The 27954-nt window shown below is 36.1% G+C and overlaps 1 protein-coding gene across 1 annotated transcript; it reads right to left on the reverse strand.

The window, feature by feature from the left end:
* Nucleotides 1-80: 80 nt before the first annotated feature.
* RAB1A (RAB1A, member RAS oncogene family) lies at nt 81-27954 on the reverse strand. The gene is made up of 6 exons (XM_007124890.4): nt 27713-27954; nt 12104-12176; nt 7388-7483; nt 2624-2719; nt 1151-1282; nt 81-894 (listed from the first exon to the last, which is right to left on the reverse strand). Exons 1-6 carry the CDS (start codon nt 27733-27735, stop codon nt 697-699), a joined length of 618 nt encoding a protein of 205 aa, XP_007124952.1. The 5' UTR covers nt 27736-27954; the 3' UTR covers nt 81-696.

Raw genomic sequence — 27954 nt, forward strand, 5'->3', positions numbered from 1 at the left:
CTGTTTTGAGTATAATGCAAGGCTCTATTTCCCTTTAGCCATAAGAATTAAAACAATACTTATCACCATACATTTTGATATTACTTCCAATAAGTACAATATTTATTAAACATATCTTCAGTTGTTTTGTTACATAGTGTGCAACAAATTACAATATTCTGCAGCCACAAATTATATGCAGAGTATGAAGAAACTATTAATCAGATAGTGTAATCTTTCTGTTTATAACTCTACGAGGAAGAACTAGCAAATCAGATCTTACATATAACATCTCACTAAACTTTATGCATGGAAAGTGACAGACACTGGTTGTGCTGTTTGATACAAAATGGCTGAACTTCATCTTCAGAAGACTAAACCTGACATCTAAACATGCCAATATAAACATCAAAACAAAATATATTCTAACCAACCACGGGAAACAGTCTGGTATCAGGAAAGCAACAAGGATTACACACATTATTTTATAAACCAGCACACAAAGGTTTAAAACAGTTCTGAAAATGAAGTTAGCTGTCTTGAGTCAAGGGAATAAAAAAAAAGTCAGTATTGACCATTTACAATCTCTGACCTTTGTGGAGACGGTAAGAATCTGTTGTAGTGCAGCTACATACAGTACAATTCAGGCAATTTTGTTTTTTTCACTTGGGTTCAGATTGCAAATTCATTGCTGTGAGAAAAGGACGGAGGCAAATTTTAGCAGCAACCTCCACCTGACTGCTTGACCGGAGTGCTCTGAATTTTAACATTGGACTTCTCTGCACCACCAGCTGTTGCTCCAGGACCCATTCGCTTTTTAATCTCAGCTGCCATTGTCATGAAAGACTGTTCTACATTCGTTGCATTCTTAGCACTGGTTTCCAAAAATGGAATTCCGAGGGAATCAGCAAATTCCTAAGAGAATATATAAGGCACAATTAATTGGAAAATCTTTTTCACTTAGTGCATTTCATCATCTGAAACGGGGAGTGATGAAGGACTAAGTTTACTGAATCCAAGTAGACACTGCACAAATTATTACTGTCAAAGTATTCTGGCACATATAGTTTTAAAAGCTAAGGCGGTTGCGGCCATTGTGTGACTCCATACCCATATATAATTCAAATTCAGCACCTTCCAATTCAGTTTGAAAATCAAACTTTAAACATACCTTTGCTGTTGTGTAGTCTACTACTTTCTTTGTGGTCAGATCACATTTGTTCCCTACCAACAACTTGTTGACGTTTTCACTGGCATAACGGTCTATTTCCTGCAGCCACTGTTTAACATTATTGAAGGACTCCTAAAAAGACATTTTAAAGAATGATAATATAGTTCTGGACACAACTGTTCTAATGAAGCAAGTGATAAACAGACGCATCTCTCCTGACCTAAGACAAGCTAGTGAGACAATCTAGCTACGAAAAAAGAACTCTAATGCTGGGAAAGAAGTGAACTGACATATTAAAATGATGATACATACGTACATGAATAAGAAAACAGAATTTGAAGGACTGAGGATGAAAATGCCTTATCTGAGGGAAATACAGCTCAGCATTAAACTACAGCTCAGGCAAATCCAATTGTTTTGGAGTATGCCATTTATATGCACTACAAAACCTGGTTTTTGAAACACAACAAAATTTTGGTTTATGAATAAGCCTACTAAATGTGAACTACTAGAGATGTCAAAAATCATTAAATAAATGGGTCCAAAGTAAAGATGTTTGTTTTCTTTTCCATAGTCATATTTAAGGGAGGAAATTTTCCATTTTTAAATATTACAAGTCATTACTTGAGATTTTTAAAACTAACAACATTTTTTTCCTCATGTTGATATCACTCACCCAGTACTCCTAATGGTGCTGAATCTAAAGTCTATAATTCTAGCTATCTCCTAATTAGCTATGATTTCATAGTTGAGGTGAGATTTAACATCTCCTACAAGAATTATATATTCTAATTTTCAAAGTTCATCTTTCATTCTTTTTTTTGACGGGCAAAATAAAAGGACCCTGAAATTTTCTAACTTTCTGATCAAAAGAACAATCATGGCCCACATTCTTCACACTATCTCCACATCTCCCTACCTTCTTCCAACAGCTCACCTTTAGCTACTCACTCTTCTCTTAAAATCTTCCTCCAAGCTTATCCTATTTCTGAACCACATACTCCACAGGCAGAAGCCTCTAATCTTATTTTTGGCAATTCCGACAGGTCTAATTACCAGGCAAATTCCTGTTAACACTTGGCACCAAAAACACAGTATAAGCCAAACAATCCCAGTTCCCTACACACTTGACAAAATGATCATTTAGTTGATAATATAACTTGGGTCCCTTGAAAGCAAATGTAAAACCAATTACTAAATTTCCTATTTACTAAAGGAAAATACTAGGAAATTTTGGTTGACCCATTAGGTGTTCAAATGATGTAGGGGAGAAAAATAACAATGTACCTGTCCTTAAAAGATACATTGGTTTAAAACACGCTTTTTATGTCATTCACTTCCTTAGGGGTGGACAAAATTTTCTGCCATATAAATGATAGTAATGGCTTATATATATAAAGTAAAATAGTCTGCTATTTATCAAATAGTAACTTACTACTTTGTCAGTATAACACCATTTTCCCTGGAGCTTACCTGATCTGTCACATCATACACAACTATGATGCCATGGGCTCCTCTGTAATAGCTGGAGGTGATTGTTCGAAATCTTTCTTGGCCTGCTGTGTCCCACTATTATAAAACAATCAAGAAATCCAAACAATTACATTAAAACAGAGTTGGGGAAAAGGAGGGAGGAGGGAGAATAGTTTAGTTTACATAGTTGTGGATTACCAGGATTTGATATAGAAACATTAGCTCTCTCTGCTCACACTACTAAATTGCAGGGTAACTGCCAAATACCCGAAGGTCCAGAAAAGAAGGTAGTGTCTAATTCAGCTTACAGTAATGCTACCAATACTATAATTATAAGCTCTTTGAGATCAGAAACTGTCATACTTCTCATATTCTCTACAGCCTTTAGCATTGTGCCAGGCTAGTATGAATGCAAAGACAGGCTGACTTGGTTTTAGGAAAGCTACTGGTCTACTAACACCCCTGTAACACGGTACAGTTCTCACACATAAGACAAAATTACTTGCTAGCACAATTTATCATCATGGAAGGCACTGAAAGGACCTAATGCAGATAACCACCGGTCAAGATAGCACTTTAGCCATCTCAGGAACAATTATTTTAATCCTAGGGAAAACAATGTAGGTAAGATGATTCCAAATACTTTTATAAAAAAATTCATTTTAAGAGCACTTTACCACACTTCATTTAGGCTCCAACAATGGAAACAAATAACATTGCTACATTAAAGTTCTGGGTTAAAAAAAAAAACTATTAAAAATATCAAGGGACTCCATGGTGGCACACCGGTTAAGAATCCACCTGCCAATGCAGGGGACACAGATTCGAGTCCTGGTCCGCGAAGATCCCACATGCCGCGGAGCAACTAAGCCCGTGCACAACTACTGAGCCCGTGCGCCACAACTACTCAGCCCATGCGCCTAGAGCCCATGCTCCGCAGTAAGAAGCCACCACACCTCAACGAAGAGTAGCCTCCGCTCGCAACAACTAGGGAGAGCCCGCGCGCAGCAACGAAGACCCAATGCAGAAAAAAAAAAAACAAGACGACAGATTTTTAAAGCCACGATTTTAACCAGGGCAATGAGAATTTTGTTTAAATTGCTCCTAGACAATGTCCTTTTCTTAAAAAAATTGTTTAGAAAAGCTACCTACCCCACTAAAAAATACCAGTAAAAGATAACATCTTGATTGACGGGGAAATAACAGAATGGTTACCATTAAAGAAACAAAAACAAAAAATGGACTTAAAGCCTAAGACAAGTGGAGATTAAGATGCAACAGCCCTTAGTGGGAAGGAATTGTAAAGTTTTGGAATATATCCGTGAACTTGACATTGATCTCCACTAGTCCTAGATGGCAAAAAAAAACAACTTCAGGAGCACTCAGTGAAATCACTTCCTTTTCTAAGACCCAGCCAACATAGAGCTGTTAAAAATAAGCTTTAATTTCGGGGAAATTTAAATGCAAACTGGATATTAGATAACATTAAGGCATTAGTGTCAGTTTTGTTAGATGTAATAATGGTGGTTACATAGTAAAATAGAGATGCATAATTAGTATTTCTGGAGTAACGTATCATATCTATAATTTAACATACTGAGGGGGGAGGGCGGGAAGAAGTAATAATGAAGCAAATAAGGTAGTATGTTAACAATTGTTAATTTAAAACAAACAAAAGCCACCACAGCTTTCATTACCTTTTTCATCCAAAGTACTAACCTATGAGAGTCAGCAGACTATCTAGAACTACTGTATGAGTAAGGAGCCTCAAGTCTTTCAGGATATCCTTGGAGAAGCATGACCTCTGGAGCCAAGCCAACGTGACTTCAAAACTTTAGCTTCCTGGTTATTTAACTCTAGGAAGAGTCACCTAACAGCTTCTTCGTCTATTAATCCCAGATATCGCTCACTTTATAGAACTGCTAAGATTAAATGAACTAATGCTTGTAAAAAATGCCTAGCACAACACCTGATTATAGATGCTGCTCAATACAATGTTAGTTCCCTTCTCCTCTCTGCCCCCCAACCCCTTTCACAAAGATAGCGCAACAACAGGAAGAAAATGTTTCTGAATAAATGTTAACAAAGAATTGTAGCTGACTAAGCAATGGCATCCAAAGAGCAAAATTTCTGATGTCTCCTTGCCACTCTGAAAACTCTGCTGACCCTATATCCTAACAGTACCTTCCTCTGTAACTGATCACCCTTCATGTACATGATCCTCATTACCCCTCATAATCACAGGGTAACTGATTTTCCCATGTTTGTCTCTCCCACTGAAATGGGATCTCCTCCTATGGGGCTGTTTCATTCATCCCTGCAACCTTGAATCTATCTGAATGTCTGTGTAACGTATGCATTTCCATAAAGCTTTGAAAATGAATAAACCATCACAGAAAGAGGCCTTTCATGGTACGGGACTACACTCTGTACATGCCCCGCACTGCTGAATGTTCTGTAATCACCAACTCTGATAAAGACCCAGATGGTACACTTGAACAGGAAAAGCAGAAAAGATAATTTAAATATAGATAAACCCAATCATTTTGAAAGACCCAGAAAACTTGGAAGGGTAATTCAAACCAGGCAAGATGAAATGTAACAGGGTTAAAAGTAAAATCCTGCATTTAGATTTTTTAATGCCCTAGTCACAAAATGTAAGACTTAAAAACAAACAAACAAAAAAACAACCAAAAACTTTAAGATCCAAACTAGTAGGTAAAATGGTTATTGAGATTGCAAATGTAGTAAACGCAGGTTTTCTTTTTATGTCCTTGAATGGGCCAATGATGAGAAAATGGCATGAGTCCCTGAAGTGTGAGAGAAAAAGAAGAAATTCAGAGTCCAAATCAACAGAGGATTTACCCCATGTAGTCACACTGGCAGGATTATATCTTTGTATTTGATTTTAGGAATCATATTTTAATAAACGGCACGTATAAAATGTTAAGAGCAACCCAAACCCAAATTGTAAAAGGTTCTGAAAACATGCTTCCAGAAAAGAATGACCGACTTCAGAGGTAGAAGGTGTGGTAAGATCAATCTAAATGGCAGGCTGCCAATAGAAAAGAAATTAATCTCTATCAGGCAGCTGCAAAAGGCAGAGTAGTAAGAGACAGAAGTTAAAGGAAACTGGCTTTGGCTCAAAATAAAGAATTAATAACTAAGAGGTTATTTATAAATGGAACTAGCTGCTTTGAAAAACAGTGAACTTCTCAGAAATGTTCAAAAAAAAGGCACCAGATAGGGAAAGGAAATTCCTACTGAAGATGAAAGAAGACTGAGTGAGTGACCTATAAGATCCCTTCCAGCCAGAGGAAGTAGCAATGTATAAATGTTTCACAAATATATACCCAAATGTTATGAAGACCAATGATCACACATAACACAATCATTTCACATCAGTAGTTACAGGCTTGGGTGCTTCTTTCTGAAATATTCTTTATGGTGCCAAGTTGGCACTCTACATATAATGGGAAAAATCAATATGGAAGATACTTTGTTCATTGGTTGAAAGTATTTCAAGGTATCTCTGATAACTACATCCTTGCAGTCCTAATTTGGGATATCAAGGGTGTTCACTTGTATCAAAATCCACAATTCTTTTTAATGTACCTTTCTTTTCCTTATCAGAGTCACATAAGAGAACAAATAAAAAAAATAACCTATCAAATATCCACTTGTCTGGGTGTGTCATATCATCAGTAACAATTGAATACTGCCTAAAAGTTTACAAAGGGCTTTCACATACATTATCATACACACATACACAGATATAGATTTGGTTCTCACAACTACCTTATAAGTTAGTAAATCAAGCATTATCACACTCATTTTAGAGGTAAGAAACTGAGTCTCAGGAAAAAGACTGAAGTAAGTTAAACCCATGACTCTCTAATAAATAGCAGAATGAAGACAACAAATCCAAGTTTTCTGACTCCAAATTCAGAACTCCTTCCAGTTCAGGGTGTTATCAATTCTATATAAAGAACAGTCACTTGTTTTCTATGTTACCTCATACTAATAGCCAACTCTAAAAGATACCCAGAGATTTTTTTTTTTTTATGACCATAGGTATATCCACAATGGTAGTACCCAGACCCATATTAAGTTTCTACTACAACTGCCTACTACTTATTCAGGGTTGAGGATACAAGGATGGATAAGGGAGTGAGGATGGCACAGGGACACAAAATATTGAAAACAGAGAGCTATGGGTCACTTGGTTCTGCTATAACTGTAGGCAAGTCACTGAATCTCTTAGCATCCATCTTCTGAGCTGTAAAATACGTAAGAAAAGCTAAGTTCCCTTCCAATAAAATTCTACTTTTCTACAGAGTTGGTACATACTATCTAATAAATACTCTTCAACTAAACCACATATGAAGAACCTCTCCTAGGTTTCTTCTAATGTTCCATAGTATTCAGCATAATAAAAGACATACGAAAATTGCTCAATATACTTCTGCTATAAGACAAGGTAAACCTCAACTTAGACCCCTTAGACTGCACTGATAAAAGCACAAGAAAAAGAACTAGGACCAACTTTGACTTAAAAACATGTATTTCTCTGCTTTATGAATAGAAAATTCAACGAGGAAGGTAATCTTATATCATTTTTAATCTAAACAATTCTTATTCTACCACTGTCATTAGATGAATGATTCTTAAGATACTTTAATTTTGTTAACATATTAATAAAAAATACTCTTTAAATTTACCAAAATAATTTCCACAAAAATTTCTAGTCCAAAAATTACTTACTATTTGAAGTTTGATTGTTTTCCCATCTAACTCTATAGTTCTTATTTTGAAATCCACACCAATTGTGCTGATATAGCTTTCTGTATATGTATCATCCTGAAGGGAAAAAAAGCTAACAATTAAAATGAATGTTCAAGAGAGTAAATAAGAAAATATAAAGTTAACTTTTATCTACAAAGCTGATAACGTTTATAAGGCATAACATGTTGAGAACAGCCACTCCATCCTCTCCTGCACTCTGTTCATGTTCTGAAGACAAAGTGCTATTTAACAATGGTTTCTTCTTAAAACATTTTTTTTCAATAGCTATTCTTTAATTTTTCCAAACATCTCTTGGCAAATTCTTTACATACATCACATAGAAAAAGGTTTTATATTTTCAATGATTATGAATGATTTTTCTAATTTTCTAATCAGTGGAACTCTTGCTCCTCCCCATCCAACTTATTCACCACAAAGCTATGATGTCACTCCCCTGAAATTTTTTAGAAGTCAAATTTATTTCTTAGTTACGACTTTTTAAACAGATATAACTCACATACATGAAATTCACCCTTTTAAAATGTACAATTCAGTGGTTTTTAGTATATTCAGAAGGTCGTGCAACCATCAGCACTATTTACTTCCAAAACATTTTCATCACCCAATGAACACCCTACACCCAGCAGCACTCTCCATTTCTTCCTCTCCCCCTAGACTCTGGAAACTACTAATCTACTTCATGTCTCCATGGATTTGCCTGTTCTGGACATTTCACATGAATGGAATTATATACAATGTGGCCTTTTGTGTTTGGCTTCTTTCACTCAGCATAAACTTTTCAAGGTTCAGCCATGTTATAGCATGGATCATTCCTTTTAATGGCTTCATTCCTTTTCATGGCTGAAAAATAGTACCCTGTATGGATATACCACATTTTGTTTATCCATTCATCAGTTCGTGGACATTTGGGTGGTTTCTACATTTTGGCTATTAGGAACAATGCTGCTGTGAACATTTGTGTACAAGTTTTTATGTGAACAATGTTTAACTCAAGGTTAAACTTTTAAAATTACACTTTTTTAAAATTGAAGTATAGCTGATTTACAATGTTGTGTTAATTTCTGCTGTTCAGCAAAGTGATTCAATTATACGTATATACACATTCTTTTTAAAATTCTTTTCCATTATGGTTTATCACAGGAAACTGAATATAGTTCCCTGTGCTATACAGTTTTTCCATTCTATATATAATAGTTTGCGTTTGCTAACCCCAAACTCCCACTCCATCCTTCCCCATCCTCCCCCTCCCCCCCCTTGGCAACCACTGTCTGTTCTCTATGAGTCTGTGTGAACCATGTTTTGAATCGTTAATCAAACCAACTATAACACCACACTTCTTAGACAACTAGGGAAATTTATTTTGTTAAGTCAACAAATCTATTTTATAGGAAAATGTCCAGTTCTTAGAAATACATATTGAAGTATATAAGGGGAAAATGACACATTTGGGATCTGCATTTGTGGCACTTCCAACAAAGAGAAGGGGAAAAAGAATTAAATGAAGCCAGTGTGGGTAAGTCTTGATAATGCTGAACCTGATGTGTACATGAGACTGAAACAAAGATCACTAAAGAATAAAATGTGATCAGAGAGAGTTCCAAGTGGCTAGAGGTAGCTATGCTGACTTATCCTCACATATATTCATGTTAATGCATACACAGAATCACTGGATAAAAGGATACTCTTGAAGCACTGACTGCAATTTGACAAAATGCTCATCATTAAATTTAAAATTTTTAATTGTCTAATAAGCATCAGATACTATAGAAAGTGGATAGAGAACAAAATGAATGCAATAAACATTCATTCAGCACTCGTACATGCCACGTACTTTGTTAGAAATACTTATAAATGCTGTTAGAATTCTTATAAACCCCTAAATGACCCTCACTTGCATGCCTCTGAACCACTGCACATGCCCTTCCTACTGTCCAAATTCTCAGTATCTCCTTCTCCCCACTCCCAAGCTTTATATCCCTACTCCCCAGTCCCTGGGTCACACGGCAATTTTTATTCATTTTTCAATTCTGAGCTCAGGCAATACTGACTGTCCAAACATTCCCCAACTATTCAGCCAATAGTTAAGAGATTCTTCCCTCTGTGCTCCCAAAGCTTATTATACATTTATCATACCTTTCGCTGCTTGTCTCTACTTCAGGGGTGTGAGAATCAGTATTTTCAAAATGCATCCTAGGTGATTCTACTGTGTAGGTAGTATGAAAACCTATGACTTAGGTCAATAGGCATCCCGGAAAGGATTTTCTTTGAAGCACAAATACCTCAGGCTATAGCCATTTTCCTCAAGAGAGGCCAGCTTCTTCCCACCTACCTAGAATTGCTGATTTAATACTAGGAATTATTCTTAATTTTAATTAATTAGTTTTTAATATTTGCCAATTTAATAAAAATTAATATCTAATTTTAAAGTCCGTTAAATACAAATAAAATTGAATATTTTTTTCATATTTATTGGCAATTTGTATTTCTCCTTTTGTGAACTGCCTGCTCATGTATTTGCTCATATTTCCATCAGGGCAAACATCCTTTTATTATTAATGTGTATGTGCTTTATATATTGAGAATATCACCCCTTCCTCATATATATATTTTTCCTAGTACCATTTGTTTTCCAACATTTTTATGTGCTCAGCATTAATTTTAATGCAATCAAATTTAACAATCTTTTCTTTCCTGATTTTTTTCTGTGTTAGAAAATACTTTCATACAAGATTAATGAGCCACCTAGGTTTTATTCTGGTACTTCCATGGTCTCATTTTTTAACTATTATATATAGTGAAGTTTTATATATATATATATATATATATATATATATATATATATATATGGGATTCATTAATATCACTTATATCATCAGAAAAGTCATATTAAGTATTTGAGATGCTGTCAAGCTTGCAGTGGTGAATTTTAAGTTTCCTAAAATTCTAATTTTCCTTTGAAAAGCTTGAATTTATTACAGGCAGCAAATGCTGTTAGATATTTTCCTTGAAGTGATAATGTCTGTTCATCTGATAAAATGTGTACCCAATTCTACATAATTATAGTTTGCTAGTTGTTCTTTCAAGTTAAAAAAAAATGTTCAATGAAAAAAGCAGCTAGTTTAGCTCAAAATGGAAACAACTATACAAGTGCTTTTCTTTCCCTTGAGACAGCCAGCATACTCCAGTCTTCATTAAAACTACTTTATGCAAACTCCTCATTTCTTCACACAGAATATTTAAAAAAGAATACTCGAGGATCAAGATTTTTTAAATTAATCATTTTCAGAAGCAACTTAAGTGTCCATCAACAGATTGAATGAAAAAGATGTATACATACACATATACATATACATACAATGGAATACTACTCAGGCATAAAAAAGAATAAAATTTTGCCATTTCCAACAACATGGATGGACTTGGAGGGTATCATCATAACTGAAATAAGTCAGACAAAGACAAATACTGTATGATATCATTTATACGTGGAATATAAAAAAATAAACTAATGACTATAACAAAAAAGAAAGAGACTCACAGTTTGTTCATAGAGAACAAACTGGTGGTTACCAGTGGGGAGAGGGAAAGAGGGAGGAGCAAGATAGGGGTAGGGGATTTAGAGGTACAACCTACTAGATATAAAATAAAAAGCTACAAGGACATACTGTACACCACAGGGAATAGAGCCAATATTTTATAATAACTATAAATGGAATATAACCTTTAAAAATTGTGAATCACTATGTTGTTCACCTGAAACTTATATAATATTGTACATCAACTATACCTCAATTTTAAAAAGTATGAAAAAAATTAATCATTTTTACTGTTTCATCAAACACACTCTTAAATGAAAATGGTGTTTTTCCCCGCTGTGAGTGAACAGAGGTAAACACCATGACCATGAGTATAATTTGGGGCTTCAACATGGTGCTAATAAGGCACTGGCAGTTTTACCCACCACTGCTTTTGCATCATCAGAGCAAAGATCAATAGAGTGAAAAAAGGCAAATGTCTTTTGCCTTAGTACTAAGTAATTATTTACTTAGTAAATACCAATGGTTTAGTGTTATTAGGAAAGTAGTTTTGATCTCATGGACCCCAAGACGGTATTGATAATCCCCACTGGTCCATACTCTTAAGAATCAATGATCTTGTGAGAAGGAAAACATGCTAAATTTGAAGGCAGTTGATAAGACTATGAATAAGACTGTAGATTTTATTTATTAGGTTGAAAGTTATTTATGAGTTTGTAAATTTCAGCATATAGAACACTATGCCATTGTCAAAAAAAGTTTGTACCAGGCCCCGCTTTTTCTTTTTATTCTACTAAAGTTTTACTTGAAGATTTGTTTTCCATCAAGTCACTTTCAACACAGACCTATTATTTCCCTCTTACCTCCCTACTTATGTTGGAATGAAACACTGGTCTCCAAGAAGAGTATTAGACACTCTGACTTTATAACTACACTTTGCTTGAATTTCTTTGAAGAGCAACAGCACTTCTTCTATTTAAGAGTCTAGATATCACTAGGGATGTACACTTGGAGGCTTTATATACAATACATAAATTCTGGAAGAATTAATATTCTGAATAAAACTGTTTAATCTTTTGTCTACCTAGAAAACATAAACAGCATTAATTTCTTTAAAAGCATTTTGATTTCAACTTACTGCAAACCTAAGAAGGAGGCAAGACTTTCCAACTCCAGAGTCGCCAATCAGAAGTAACTTGAATAAATAATCACTGCAAAGAGAAAAAGAAAATCACATTAATAAAAAGCATATTGTATTTTAAGTTCTACAACAACAAAAATATAGCCAAGAATAACAGCTCACTGAGGAAGACTACAGCTCCTGAAAAGCCCATGAACGGCCTAAAAGAAGACCGAACCGCCTAACAGAAGACCAAACTGCAACAAACAGCAGGAGCCCTTTTGATGAATCACTGAACATGACAGAATTATGTAAAAATAAGATAGGCAATGCCACCCATGATCTCTAATATCAGCTGAACTTGCACTTCCAAGCAATGAATGAAAGGAAACATAAGTGATATGCATTCGTGGAGGGCCCAAGACTTATGCTAGAAAAATCCCACTCTTCTGCAGTATTAGAATACAGGGAGTTAACTTTTCATTGTTCTTGCCAATGAAACGTATCTCTCCTTCAAATTCCAATCTCAAGTCATTATTTCATAGCAATCCTCCAACGAAGGGCTTTTATGATCCTTCCCTAGCATCCACCTGGAATTCTCTCCCTTTAAAAAAAATGGATTTAACTTCTGAAAGTCTATATTATAAATATCTTAAACTGGAGATGCAGTAAAATCAAAGGCTGTTTGTGTAAATGCTCAACTTTACCAACATTCTAAGCTTGTATTAAAGCATTCTTCGGAAAACACTGAAAGCTAGGCTACGTTTATGCACCTTTACCACTGCCAAAACTAACTCAAAAAACCATTCCCAGGCACGGACATATATAAACTACCAAATGTAAAACAGATAGCTAGTGGGAAGCAGCCGCATAGCACAGGGAGATCAGCTCGGTGCTTTGTGTCCACCTAGAGGGGTGGGATAGGGAGGGTGGGAGGGAGATGCAAGAGGGAGGACATATGGGGATATATGTATATGTATAGCTGATTCACTTTGTTATACAGCAGAAACTAACACACCATTGTAAAGCAATTATACTCCAATAAAGAGGTTAAAAAACAAAACAAAACATTCCCAGGGATTCTTTCATGAACCTGAAGACAACAGATGGTCAGCCAACGGTCTCCAAAGGAATCTCTCATAGATTCTTCCCAACTCTGACCAATTCTGTATGTTCTTTTAAAGCAATTTCAAAATGACAAAAAATCCAGAATTTACAGATTTTTTTTTCAGAAGATATATATAATCCTTAATTTTCTTCCTTGTGATTTAGTTTTAAAAAAAAATGCTACGTACTTAAAGTGAACCCCAAATATCACTTGCAAATGAAATGTAGATTACAATTATCAGATTTACAAGTAAGCAAGATGTTTAGAAGTGATTATCTCTGTGAATATTAATCAGCTGTTACCTAGGTTTATACAGTGATATGTATTACTTAAAACATAGCTTTCTGGTTTTACCGAGTTACCATAGTATGCTTATTATTCCTAATTATACCTAAAAGAAAGAATTTTTTTGAAAATCCAAAGTGCCCTAGTCAGCAGCAAAATAAAGGTCACAGAAGGAAGTAAGCTTTTAAATAAATCATCAGGAACAGTTGATTGAAACATAGGATGAACTTAACAACTAACATCCTTTCCAGTTTGAGATCCTAAGGAAAAAAGGGGGTAGTGGGGATAATGATTATAAAAATTTACCCTTAATAAATTATTGATAACTAATACCAAACAACTTTTATTTTAGTCAGTACAGTTGCTGTGCTGACTCGCTTCAGTACTACTGATAGCTTTCTCTTTAATTAGACCAAATGAATTCTTAAGAATGCTGAACACTGAACATTAGCAATGAATTTACATTTCAGTCAGCAAGAAAAAAATCACAGCACCGATACTACTACAATTACTTAGTTTTTTTGTTTTTTTTTTTTTTTTTGTGGTACGCGAGGTACTATCTTTTTTTTTTTTTTTTTTTTGTGGTACGCGGGCCTCTCCCGTTGCGGAGCACAGGCTCCGAATGCACAGGCTCAGCGGCCATGGCTCACGGGCCCAGCCGCTCCGCGGCATGTGGGATCCTCCCGGACAGGGGCACGAACCCATGTCCCCTGCATCAGCAGGCGGACTCTCAACCACTGCGCCACCAGGGAAGCCCAATTACTTAGTTTTTAACAAAAATTTTGATAAAACAAATGCCCTGAATTTACCAGTTTCCCTCAGGACAGTGCCAGGCATCCAGTAAACACTCAATAAACATCCTCTGAATCAGTGGTACTGGACCCCTTTACAGTAAAAGACACCACTGGGCCACATATGCTGCCTGTGGTATCATTCATTACCTTAAAGATCAATTTCTCTCTTTCAGAATAACCATAAGGCTGTAAAAAACATGAATGCTTCCTAACTGTGCTACAAGTTACATTATGATTTCAAGGAAATTAGTAGTCAATTTTTTAAAAACTACTTTTCAATTATCATACTTTTAAAATTTTACAAATGGCATTATTTTGAAACGTTATTTAATTTATGAGTTCCTGATAACTTAAGGCTCCGAGCCATTGTAAATAATATGAAGAGTTGAGCACTCTGTTCCAAAATGAATCTTGTTAAAGGCTATTTTGTTCTCTCCCAAACCATCAGCTTCACTAACACGACAAGAGACATGGAGGAGAATGGCAAACAAAATCAACTAACAAACCTCTTGCCTTATCGAGTTCACACGCCAGGAGACTGTGATCAACAGCATGTTACCTGCACTGGAACGTTTTAAATTACCTACTCCTATAGTATCTTATTTCTAAACTATTAATATACAGGATGTACAAGAGAATTCAGATTTGAGACCACTTAAAGACATTTCTGTAACTATAATTTACAAAACAGAATACAATAAAAATGTTGAAAGGAAATATACAAATCTAAATTTAGAAAGCTCAATATCAGAATTTTGGTACAAAGAGTCAAGAATAATTTAGCAAATAGTAAGACTTTAAATGTGTATTTCTTTTATTCTCTAGAATTTGGATTAAGTTTTCAGTCTGCAATACCATTCTGACTTAAGTGAAAAAACCGAATTATATCAGTTGAGAAATCTTTATGTACAACGGTTATGACCACTCACCTAAGTCAGATAGTTCTAGTAAATCCTATCCACTGTTCCCAATCAAGAATTTCCTCAGGTTTTTTTCATGTCTAATTTACTATGACAATGACACTTCATATTTTCTCCCCATAAGTAGTCTGGAGTCTGTTTTTCCCCACTCTTATGTTTAACATACCTATCTGTGTGAAGGTAAACTGACTTATTCATCCAAAATATTAACACTGTGCCTTTTACAAAGCACTGTGCTAAGAGATCAGAGAACATTTTAATTTTGCGTTTTTAATCAGGTCTCTTTCATTGTGACAAACACCTAAAGAATATCTATAGCCATCCTTGAGTAACATTTTGGGCAAAATGCTAGAGAAAAAAATTTACAGGGACATGGCATGCTAAAAGGACAGACACCAACCTCAATGGCCAAGGCAACAATTTGAGCCACAAAGTAAACAATCATGTACTGGATTATAACACAAAGAATAAATATCCATGAGTCCATAAGTGTATAAATCATTAACTAAATAAATAGGAGAGGAGAGATAACACTTCTTTACATGAGGATTCAAACTAATGCATGTAGAAGGAATGAGAGAAATAGAAAATCACTGGTAGATTAACTGCTGTAGGCAAGATCCACTGATGAATGCTAAAATTAGTGGGTGAAACTTCAAGGAGACTTAGGATATTTGCACAGCCTCAAAATTTGTCCCCCCCAAATATTTATTACTGCAGTGGTTTTAACATATGCCCACAAATTCTTTGAACACTACCCCCTCTAGAAAGTGGAGCTTAGTTTCCTTCCCAAGTGTGGGTTCTTTTTTTTTTTTTTTTTTTTTTTTTGTGGTACGCGGGCCTCTCACTGTTGTGGCCTCTCCCGTTGCGGAGCACAGGCTCCGGGCGCACAGGCTCAGAGGCCATGGCTCACGGGCCTAGCCGCTCCACGGCATGTGGCATCTTCCCGGACCGGGGCATGAACCCGTGTCCCCTGCATCGGCAGGAGGACTCTCAACCACTGCGCCACCAGGGAAGCCCTGAGTGTGGGTTCTTAACGACTGGTTTCTAACAGGGTGTAGAAAGGGAAAAATAGCAATTTTACAACTGGAGAAACCTGACAGATGCCACCTTTACTAAGTGATCAACGTGAACATCACCAGCAATAAGTCATATTGATATTATGTACCTTCTGATATGATGTAATGAGTAGAGTGCTTCACCTCTATGGTATCTCTTCTCCAAATCCATAACCCCAGTCTAATCATGAGAAAACATCAGACAAATGCATACTGAGGGAAATTTACAAAGTACCTAAACTCTACAAAACTGTCAAGGTCATGAAAAATAAGATTGAGAAACTCACAGTCTGAAGGAGGCTAACGTGATATGACAATTAAATACAATTAAATATCTTGGATTAGGTTCTGGAACAGAAGAATGACATTAGTGGAAAAACTGGAGAAATTGGAATAAAAGTCTATAGTTTAGTTCATAGTTTACCAATGTTAATATCTTAATTTTTATAAATGTACCATGGTATATAAGATGTTAATATTAGGGGAAGCTGGGTGAAGGGTATACAGGAATTCTCTGTACTACTTTTGTAACTCTTCTGTAAATCTAAATTTATTTCAAAATAAAAAGGTTTTAGAAAAACAAACTATGAGGACATTAGTGAAACAGGTACAATCTCGTTGAAAAGCTAGCCCCTGATATTTTTTAAACATGAGAGACATATTTTGTGTTTTCTTGAGTTAAATCAACAATCATAAATCATGCTGGATTCTGTAAAATAAAAACTTTGCTTTTGAGGCACAAGTATTTTTTGAGAATATTAATTTAAAGGGAAATAATTCAGTGAGAAAGTAAGACAGTTAAGACTGACATAGATTAAGGCTCGATGGAGACGGGCAGATTCAACCTTTTAACAATTGGATGGTGTGGGATGTCAAATATGGTAGCAAGTGAAAAATTATTTTTGCTATCAGTTTCTCCTTAAGCCTACTCCTGGTCTAATTCAGCAATACTCTAGATCCTCTATTTCCATTATTTATGATCTGAACATAATCATGATACCCACGCCATTTTTGCATGTAAGCATTAACATTTTCTATACCTTAAAAAACGTCACTATTGTGAGAGCATGAAACAATATTTTTAAAAAGTTACCAAAACCCATTTTGACTCAAAATTCTATTTAGGAAAAATGTTTTCCTTTTTATGAAGTTACCAAACTACAGCTATAAAATATGAAGTAGGAGATGAATCTGCTTGTTGCTGAATCTAAAATACTACTCAGAATTCTATAATTTCAAAAGAGACTACTACGTGATACTGTTATGTAAAAAGATTATAGACTATGTTTGTCTAGTATAACCCATTTTTGTTAAAAAAAATTTGTACACACATAAAAGGTTTGGGGAAAAAATGGACACTTCTAAATTGTACGATTACACTTGATCTTTTCTTTATATTTTTAAAAAATAGTTTGCAGTCAGACTGTATTACTTTTCTAACCAGAAAAAAAAAAAGTCATGTGAGGGGAGGAAAAATTTTTAATCAATGATTTATTCAATGACTGAACAATCTTACAAGTTCTTTCAGCATACCTGTCCTAACACAAATGACATCTAAGTAGGTAGAGTAGGTCAAGGTTGTAAGCAGACAGCACTGGCACATTCCCAATACAGCCACAAAGATATGAAGTCAACTTTTTGGATTAAATAAGAATAAACATTTTTTTCTTCTTTTATGAAACAAAATTTGGATTACCATAGTTCACCTGTCAATGAATATAAGAGATAGCTGACTGACATTAACACAAGTTTCAACTACCCTTTGGAAACACACCAAGGAAGACAAAAGTAAACAGTGGAGAACTATATAATTGTTTTTATCCAAACAGTACCCCCAAAATACAAATTTCACAGTGTCAGCTATAAGTATACCTTAGAAAAGGCCTGACTTTTTAAAAAGTTCAATGGAACCTAAATTTGTTCTCTTTCACCTATAACAAGTTCATTTGCATGATAGGAATCATGTAGTTTTAATCTTTTTATAAAATCATACTTGAAAACAGCCTAAAACTAAGCTCACATAACAAATTTAAAACAAAATCATGGTTATGATATTATGATACAGTGGCCAAATAAACTTGAATTCACTTTTGAACTATACACTAGTCTATTAGTCTTTGGGGTATGGAATGATTAATAAAACTTGAGCTAAAATAATTGTGCTTGACATCTACTTTTCTTCTTCACTCACTTTAAGTATGCTCCACAGAACACAATTCAAAATTGACCATCAGGGGACTTCCCTGGTGGTCCAGTGGTTAAGATTCTGCACTTGCACTGCAAGGGGCGTGGGTTCTGAGCAGGGAACCAAGATCCCACATGCCATGTGGTGTAGCAGCAACAACAACAAAATTGCCCATCAGGCTGGATAAAAGAGGTAAGAATTTTTAGTTACTTCATATGCTTCTATATCATTTGAATTTTACAGAGTACATATTACTTTTGTAATTAAATTAATAAAAGAACTAAACAAACACTTCAGCTATGGACAAAAGCAGGCTGTTAGTCAAAATAAACAATTACCAAGAATCTGAGAGGGCAACAGTCTTTCCTCCATATTTAAGAAAAGAGCCAAGCAATTTTTTAAAAACTCTCCCCGTAACTGACCCCCTAAAACTACATTTAAAAAAAATATTTAGAGACAATAGATTAATTTTCCAGGTTCCACTTTATCTCTGTTTAAAACAGTGTTCCAAAAATCCAAAGCTGGAATTCTGAAAATGAGGGAAGCTTTGGTTGTTCTGGAGAAGTAGTAAGCCATACAAGAGGACAAAAGAGTAAATGGTCTTACCACATAGATAACAGCAAATATTTAGTGAAAAACACACTAAGGAGGGGCTGTAAGTGTCCATACCTCCTTACCTTTCAAAGCCTGCATGGGTTTTAGACCTGGAAAGAACTGTATTTGAATTCAGGCTTCATCACATACTAGCTACAAGATCTTGAGGTAAGGTACTTACCTATCACCATGAGGCTCTATTTCCTCATCTGTAAAAAGGTTCAGTTAGCACTCTCTACCACCCAATTAGGCTCTGGTCAAGATTATAAATATTGCCTCTAAAGCATTTAGCACAGTGTCTGGTACAGGAGCACAATAAGTGGCAATTATTTTTATTTTTCCTTCCTCCCTCCAAATCAGGATGCAACCTGATGAAAGATCTCAAGAGCTACAGACAAAAACTTTGAAGCTATTTATCCAAAGTTTCAGTACAGATGATGGGTGACGAAGTATCACAGGAGTTTACCAGTATAATCTAAAGTTAAAGTGTAAAAATTACCAGCTAACAGTTATAAGTACTATGATCACAACTCCCAAAGTCTAGCAACACATGAAACAGTAACACGGTCTGCAGCAAATGTGCCTGCCTCTCCAGCAAGAGACAGGCGTTCTCTGCTTTACTTACTTTTCTCACAGAAAGACATCCATGACTTTAAGGCCCCAAGTATAAGTATTCAAGAATAGTCATGAGGGTAGAAAAACTGAGAATGGATAAGATAATTAACTTCAAGCCTAGAGAAGCTTTAAATATCAACCCAACACAAGATGTGAAGAAAGACAAAGGGCCATTCACAATACACACCTCACAAACCCTTCTTAACATTTTTAAAAAGGCCTCTCCAATCACGAATTTTAGATATAATTGAACACAAAAATGCTAGCTGCCTAATTAACTGGCTTAATTTTAAATCCCTAGAAGTTAACCACACACACTAAACTGGAAACAGCATACTTGGACTGTAAAATCACAGGCCCTTGAGTTAAAATTCCAATTCTACTGCTTCCTCTGAATGCCCCTGGGCAAGCCATTTAACTCTTCTCTGGCTCTGACTGCTGTAAAATTAGGACACTATTTCTTCATACTATTAGGGGAAATAATGGACATACATAAAATTTCTGACTAGTGGTGGGAACTCAAATTGTTATTTGTTGACCTTATCCCAAGACTAGTGTCAGGGCTTCTGGAAAGTCCTCCTCAGTGCTCTGTTCCTCTCCAGCTAAAGCAATATAACTAAAACTTTGTGTTAATAGTCGAAATCCTAGGCCCCTTCTCCAAATCTTTTGCACTATTATGCCATCTTATTCTTTAAAAATATCACAAGATTTGTGCTAATACTGTTAAATTGATTATGCTTGTTTGAGCTTGAGTCATCTTAACTGGTAAGCACCTGGGAGCAAAGTCCGTGTTTTATAATTAAAAAATAAAAACCCCTCAACTCCTAGCATAGTCTAACTGATAAAAGAGAAAGAAAGGGCTGGCTATTTTCTTTACCAAGCTTTTTTTCCAGGGAAATCAGATTGTGTGTGCGTGTGTGTGTGTGTGTGTGTGTGTGTGTGTGTGTGTGTGTACATTCACTGGAAGATTTTAAGTATCTGTATTGAAAACATTTTTCAAATAGACAAGGTCAGAGATCAATGTGTAATGATTAAATGTGTTAGAAAAACATTAAAACTGAAACCACCTGCATATATATATTACATATATTCTTACATATATTCTAACATCCCTTACTGGAATACATGTGTCAACTCCTGCATAGCACTGTACAGTTTACTCTTGAGACTCAGAACTGAGGCGGTACTAATCACGTTATAAAGAAACAGGCTCAAAAGGCATAAATGACTTTTATGAGGTAAGTGGTGGTGTGAACTTAAACCTAGGGTTTACAACTCTAAATGCTGCGGTTTTTCTGTTTTTTTCATATCTCACCACATTCCCTCAGTGATATATTCTCAGATATGATAAAAATGTCAGTAAACATGTTAAGTCCTACTGTGCATATAAAACCTATCAGAATGAATCAAACCACCTATGAGCTAGCACACAGACCTGACCAAATATAAAGAAAAGTGTAATTCACTGCTTAAATTAACTTAGAACATTTGTCTTAGCAGAGAATAAGTTAGCTCAGCTCAAAAGAGCATGGTAAATTTTGGAGTTCAGACTACATTAGCTTTAGTAAGTGATGAACCCAGATGCTCTTTATGAGGACAGATGCCAGCCACCAACCCAAAAATTAAGCACTAAATAATTAGCCAGTGTATATTTGACAAAGTTGCTTCAAATGTCCTTTTATAAATCTGGCTACTTAACTATTTCTATAAATCCCATCTAATTCGATTAAGACTATATTACATATTACACTTGGCTAGGCATTTATCCTAATTACATCCATATGAATTTTAAGGTAGTAAAGATACTGCAGAGATGACATTGTTCTTAATGTGAACACTAATGTTCTGTGAACTTACTGTGCCTTTGTTTCAAGAATCTTGGAAACACTTCATATGTTAGTAACTTAATGAGAAACAAACAGGTAAGCATTTTAATAAAAGGAAAAGAAAAGCACAGACTAGGTCATCAAAACAAAGCCATGCCCAAACAAATCTCACATTTCAAAATTAATCAGTTCAGGATACCAGATTTAATATTAAACTCTGTCCCTCTTGGGTTTCCACATTTCAAAAGAATTGGTAGTGAATATTCTCTTTTCTGTCTTCAATCTTCTAAATCAGGCATTCTTAACTTGAGGTTCATGAATAGGCTCAGGGAATGTGAACAACTTGCAACTTCAAGCAAAATGAATGTTATGAGTATGTATACACATAGGGAGCAGATCCACAGGGTTCATCAAATACTCCTAAGTGTACATGACCATAAATGGGTTAAGAATAACTGCCCTAAATCAAGTTACTGGAAAATATCTATGGGCAGAGTAGCAAGGACAAAGAACAATTCCACTTAAGTACTATTGTTATTCAAAGAAAATACATTCAGACAAGTTAAATCCATCACTGTTCCTAGAAAACTTCAATTATACAATTCACTCAATTTCCTTTGTAAAGATCACTAGTTTGAGATGCAGACTGAATAAAATATCCTGGGTAAAGACCCTAGCCAAGTAGCTGGCACAAAGAGTAAGCACTTGTTAAATAGTAGCTATTATAGGGCTTCCCTGGTGGCGCAGTGGTTGGGGGTCAGCCTGCCGATGCGGGGGACGCGGGTTCGTGCCCCGGTCCGGGAGGATCCCACGTGCCGCGGAGCGGCTGGGCCCGTGGGCCATGGCCACTGAGCCTGCGCGTCCAGAGCCTGTGTTCCGCGGCGGGAGAGGCCACAACAGTGAGAGGCCCGCGTACCGCAAATGAAAAAAAAAAAAAGAAAAAGAAAAAAAAATAGTAGCTATTATTATTAAAAATAATGTTTCCAAAGAGTGGTCACCTTTGTGAGCAAAGGTAACACTACCTGTCAGAACTGGGAATCTATAAACATGGAACAGAGTAAACAACTGGAACCTATCAACAATCTTGGATTTAATAAAGTGGGGTGTTCTGACCAACTGAGCCATCAGTCACAAAAGTACCAAGGAATATTTCATTTCCTACCTCTCCTTTGTACCCTATTTCTTCACATGTTTAAGTCAGTAAATAAACCAACAAACACTTGTTCTCTGGTTCCCTAAGGCCTCAGGATTATTTTTTTCCCCAAAATATCATTACACCATTACCCTTTTATAATCTGAAACATCACAGGGTGGTTCCAAAGAAAAGCCAAGACTTTGATTTTTTCCCCTAAATTCTATTTCAGATATCAAAGAAGCAATCTCTTCTCAGCCCCACCTTCTACAAGGAAACACTGGAATAGTCTGACTGCTCCCCTCTCCCTGTAAGATTAAAAAACAAAAGGGGGGGAACATTTTGCCTAAATCTCTTACTAAAACTCAAAAATGTAGTTCAGACAAACAGTAAAAAGCAGGTAAGTTACACATCTAAAATATCTCATGCACTGGCATCCGACACCCATTTTCAGTTTCTCTTCACCTTAAAACACTCAAAGCATTTTTTAGCAAATCTTTAAAAATCTCAAAATCTTAAAAAGCATTTTATTTAACACTGTTTTTATATATTAGGAAAGAGACAAGAGTAGGTAACATTAGCAAAAGGAAGCTACTCTTAACTATCAAAAATGAAACTTAACTATTACAACTACAAATAGTAAAACCATCATATGTGTACAATCAAAAGTTGCCAAGGAGAGAAAACCCACATGGCCAAAGGACTGCTGATAGGATATGAATCCAGCAAGATGCTTAGCACTTGTTAATCATAATCACTTAGATAAATCACTAAGATTGCTTCTAGAATAAAAACTGAAATATTAAATAAATTACTCAGAAAGCAAAATTCTCTTTAAAAGTCAACTAAACAGTCGGCAAGAGAACACTTGATTCTGAAGCTCTTCCATCTTTAAGACAACAACAAAAAACCTTGAATATGTAAGAAACCGTCAACATCTTATACTTTAACCTAATTATGATGAAAAGGAAGAAGAAAATTTTAAATGCAAAATTTCAGTTCCTTTCAATGATCCGTCAAGATCATCCATTCACACAAAACTCTTAAGATGGAAAGTCTATATAGCTACTGGTAACTTACATTACCCAAAGAATTACATACATTGATTCTCTACGGACATTAAATAATCATATTCTGAATAGTGAGAATACCTCTTCTTTAAACTTCTTTGAATTTCTCAAATCATTACCAACACTACGAAAAAGTCATCAAGGCAACCTACAAAAAGAAAATCTATTTTTAGTTGATTTCTGCTTTTCTAATAAAAAAATTCTAACTAAAAATTATGTAAAAGGCAGTAATGACTTATTAATGAAATTACACTGTCAGACAGATAACAGAACTGATTAACTTGTTTTTACCTTTAAACCCTTAAGTTAAAAGACAGATTTATTCAAAGCAGAGCGTTGACAAGAAAAAAAAAAAAAGTCAGATGTTCCTTGAGTCTACCATGACAGAAAACAAAGTTTAAGAGACTGACTAAAACTTAAGCCATATTTTAAAAAGTTAAAAACAAGGTAAATTTTTTTTAAACAAATTTTTTCTGCATTAAACTAGTCGATCCAAAGAGACTACTACATATAGTTCTTCCTAACATAGTTAACTGGTATATTCATGATAGGTACACCTACTTTATTCTTAACACACTCCTTGATGAAGCGGCCAAAATTATTTTCTTGACACTAAAAAAGAAATCTGCTAGAAGCTAATGGATTAGGACAAATGCTTCTGATATGAGAATAATGTTAAGTATTTCTTAAGCAGTGTGCTGAAATAATCACTGCCTGCTTCACCACCTAGCTCAGGAAAATCAAAATCTTTCCTCAAATCTCCAGAAAAAAAAGAAAGCTCTGATCCTTTCCACCCACTTTTTCCACTGCTCAGATTCCACTTCAGTTGCATTTTGTTTTTGTTTGTAGCATTTGGAATTCAAGTGAGTCAGTCATTACCCTTAATTTCTACCATAAGGATAACCCAGGGCCATCATTTCTCCCAAATCAACCAAATAACATATAAAGTAGTAAAAAAAAAAAAAAAAGCTTAAAATTTAATCATTGATTGACATATTTCTTATTCTCCTCACTCCCAAACCAAAAGCTTACAACTTAAAGATCATAAAGTAAAAGCATTCCATAATAAAGCTACCAACAGGTAATCGTATGTCAACCTATATAAATCTAAAATCCTGTTCATTCTGAGAGAACCAAACTTTTTCTTTTGTCAAGAACACATCTTCAGTACCAAATTCAGCAGCACCCATAAAGCAGATTTTGAAAGTTTCTAAAAGGATTAGGATAAATAGTAGATGATAAACCAAAACAAGGAACATTTGGGGGTGCACCTGTAAACATTACCTAGTATACTATTATTTCAAATTAGCATATAAAGTGTACGCTATAATACATGTATTATAATGTACAATATTGTACCTGGCATATAATAAGTGGCCATAAATGTTAGCTATTAGGATAACACTGTGGAATCATGAAAGGCACTCATCCATTAAAAGTTTTAACTTAAGAAAAAAACATGTGACTTTAAAGTTTAGAACAAGGTTTTAAAGCAAATGGACTTGTGTTTGGGTGATTAAACTGTAAGAATTTCCTTCTTTCCTCTCTTTTCCAATTTTTCTCTACTTTTATGATGGTAACAAACTTTATTAAAGATAAAAAGAAGAAACCGCTGAACTCAGATTTCTAAAAATCTGCTTGCTGGTTGCCTTTGTGACCTTCTGTAATAAAATACCACCTCCTCTCACCTTAGTACTTTTCACTAGTGCTTTTCCAAACGTTTTTCCAAACTCCTAGGTTATTTTACTTAAGAGACAGTCTAGAATATAAATACAGTAACCCAGGTACAGGCACACTCAAGGCCATAAAAATATACAAATGATTTCTAGGACTGATTCTGTTGAGGTCACTAATCTAGAGTCCTCAAAAGAAACAATGGTTTGGCACTCTATTTACTTAAGAATTACTACCCTTGCCATTTATTAACCGCTCTTCTTTCTTCTTCCCTCTTGAACAATCCTTCTCACTCCCTCTGCTTCTCCAAATCTAATGCTAGTAACTCCCTTACTGGTTTGTTTTCTATAAGGTCTTTCTAAACCCTACTAGCCAACCACAATCCCATACCTTCTTTTAAAATCTTGTGGCTCCAATCCATGCCACACATCTGGAACTTGCCATACGTACTGGTATTTAACATAAATAAAATCTATTTTTTATATTCCATTATAAGTTCCTTGCAGGTAAGGATTATATTCCTAAATCCCAGCAATACTGGAATGCCTCACATAATGATGTACACCATCTACAGTGCTCTTACAGTTTACCAAATTGTTCTACATATACTTGAGCCTCACAACTACCCGGATAGGAATAAAGATGACTGTCCTATTTTACAAAAGGAGAAACAAATTCAGAGACTAAATCATTTGTCATGGTTCTGTCCAACTAATCTTCAAGATCTATTTACAGTACTAAATATATGTAGCAAATTTAAGAAACTCCCTGAACAGAAGACAAACCTCCATAAAATGGAAAATCCATGTACTTTACTGTTGCCAGGAAAACTACTAAATTAGGGACCTCAAATTCAACTCTGCCCAAACTATGCAAAACCAACTTTGTCCTTGAAGACCTTGATAAAAAACTGCCAACACAGCAAATCTGACACTATTAAAACACTGTCTTCAACTTCTTAAGGTATATAAAATTTTAATAAAATACTATGGCTTCTATTTAGAACAAAAAAAAGGGACATTTCAGCGTCAAACCCCAGTATTACAAAACTTGAAGTCAGAATGCATTTTGCAAGAGCCATGTGACACACACATGACAGTCAGCTAAACCCATGGGCGGACCTTTTAGGGGAAATGTTCAGCAATAACTGACCAAAGCAGCAAATAAACTCAACGTTTAGGTCAAATACTGATCTTTGCTTTAAAAAATTCCCCCGTTTCCCTCAAAGCCTTCTGACACTGAAGAGGACTACCAATTAAATCTCCTTCAATTATTCCTTAATTTCAATATGCAAACTGTAGAAGGATGTTTTTAAGGGCCATTAAGGAGAACCCAAGAAAGTCTTCCCAAGGAAAGTGAACACCAGTTCCCAGGAAAGGTGCCAGGTGTGTCACATCTGCTGTGGTGACTTACTGAGTAAGGAAGAAAAAGAAATGCATTAACTTTTCATGACACGTCATGGAACCTCATTCCCTATCTGGAAGCATTCAAGTAGGTAACCCAAACCCTACAGATCTATCATAGGGCCCATTCGTTTCTCTTTCAACTTGAAAGCAAAGTCTTCCTTTTAGTTGGTAATATCACAAAGATGTCCCTAGGTTTTAGTGCTGGTGTTTTGTTTTTCCCTTGACCTACACATGGCAAAATGACTGTAGTGTCCTCAAAAAAATAAAAAATTATCACAAATGCCCAGGTTTGGGGGAAGGGAATGGGACCGCTGAGTTCGTAAAGAACTCCAGAAAAAAACTAAAAAAGAGAACTAAACATTTTAAATCGCTTCACACCATCTACCCATTCCCCTAAATCCCACGCAATCCTGAAAAGCATCCATATTACCTACAACCTGGCGCGGAGGGTGGAAGAGAGAGCCAACAAGCTCAAGATTTGTACGTAAAGCTGGTTTCCACCCCGACGGCTCTGACAGCTCCGCAGACCGCGGGCGCAGGGTCTAACAGTGTCCTCTAGGAGAGTTCTCCCACCCCATCCCCTCCCTCCGCTTAAAAACAGGCCCTCCTTCAAAAGTCACTGCCTGCAAGAGAAGCTACCCCTTCCCACGACCCCACCACCGACTCCCCGACGCCCCAACCCCCTTACCAGACTGTTCCTCCGCTCCGGCCTGGCACTCAGGCCAGGACTCCAACCAGACCGGGTCCAGGCCCGGGAGGCTCATCCCTCCGGCCCGATCCCTCCCCCCGACCGCCCCTCTTCCGTCAGACAATGGGGCCCGACTCCCCGCCGCCAACCTCTCCTGCCCCATTACCCCCACCTCACGCCGGCCGAGGCCCCCGCCTCCGCCCTCCTCGCCCCCTCTAAGCTTTCCCAAGCTGGCCCACGGACCCAGCCGACCGGTGCTCTCCTGCACTCACTATTCGGGATTCATGCTGGACATGTCACTGCAGCTGCCGCCGCCGCCACCGCCGCCCTTGCTGCTGCAGCCGCCGCCCTGACTCTCCGCGCCACGGGTAGTCGAAGGGAGAGGAATGAGATACGCTGTTCCGAGAGAGCAAACGTCTTCCCCCGACTCCGTCCCCTTAGAACACAATCAGCAGCCGCCACCACTCAGCTATCGCTTCCACCCAAAATGGCCGCCGGCGAACCAGGAAATAGG

This window comes from Physeter macrocephalus, chromosome 12 (assembly GCF_002837175.3).
Source record: "Physeter macrocephalus isolate SW-GA chromosome 12, ASM283717v5, whole genome shotgun sequence".
Classification (NCBI taxonomy): Eukaryota; Metazoa; Chordata; class Mammalia; order Artiodactyla; family Physeteridae; genus Physeter; species Physeter macrocephalus.

Coding starts and splice junctions, on each gene's coding strand:
- RAB1A (XM_007124890.4), bottom strand. CDS start 27,735: ATGTCCAGCATGAATCCCGAATA. Junction 7,484..12,103: donor GCCTCCTTCTTAGGTTTGCA/GTAAGTTGAAAT, acceptor TTTTCCCTTCAG/GATGATACATATACAGAAAG. Junction 895..1,150: donor TAGACTACACAACAGCAAAG/GTATGTTTAAAG, acceptor ATATTCTCTTAG/GAATTTGCTGATTCCCTCGG.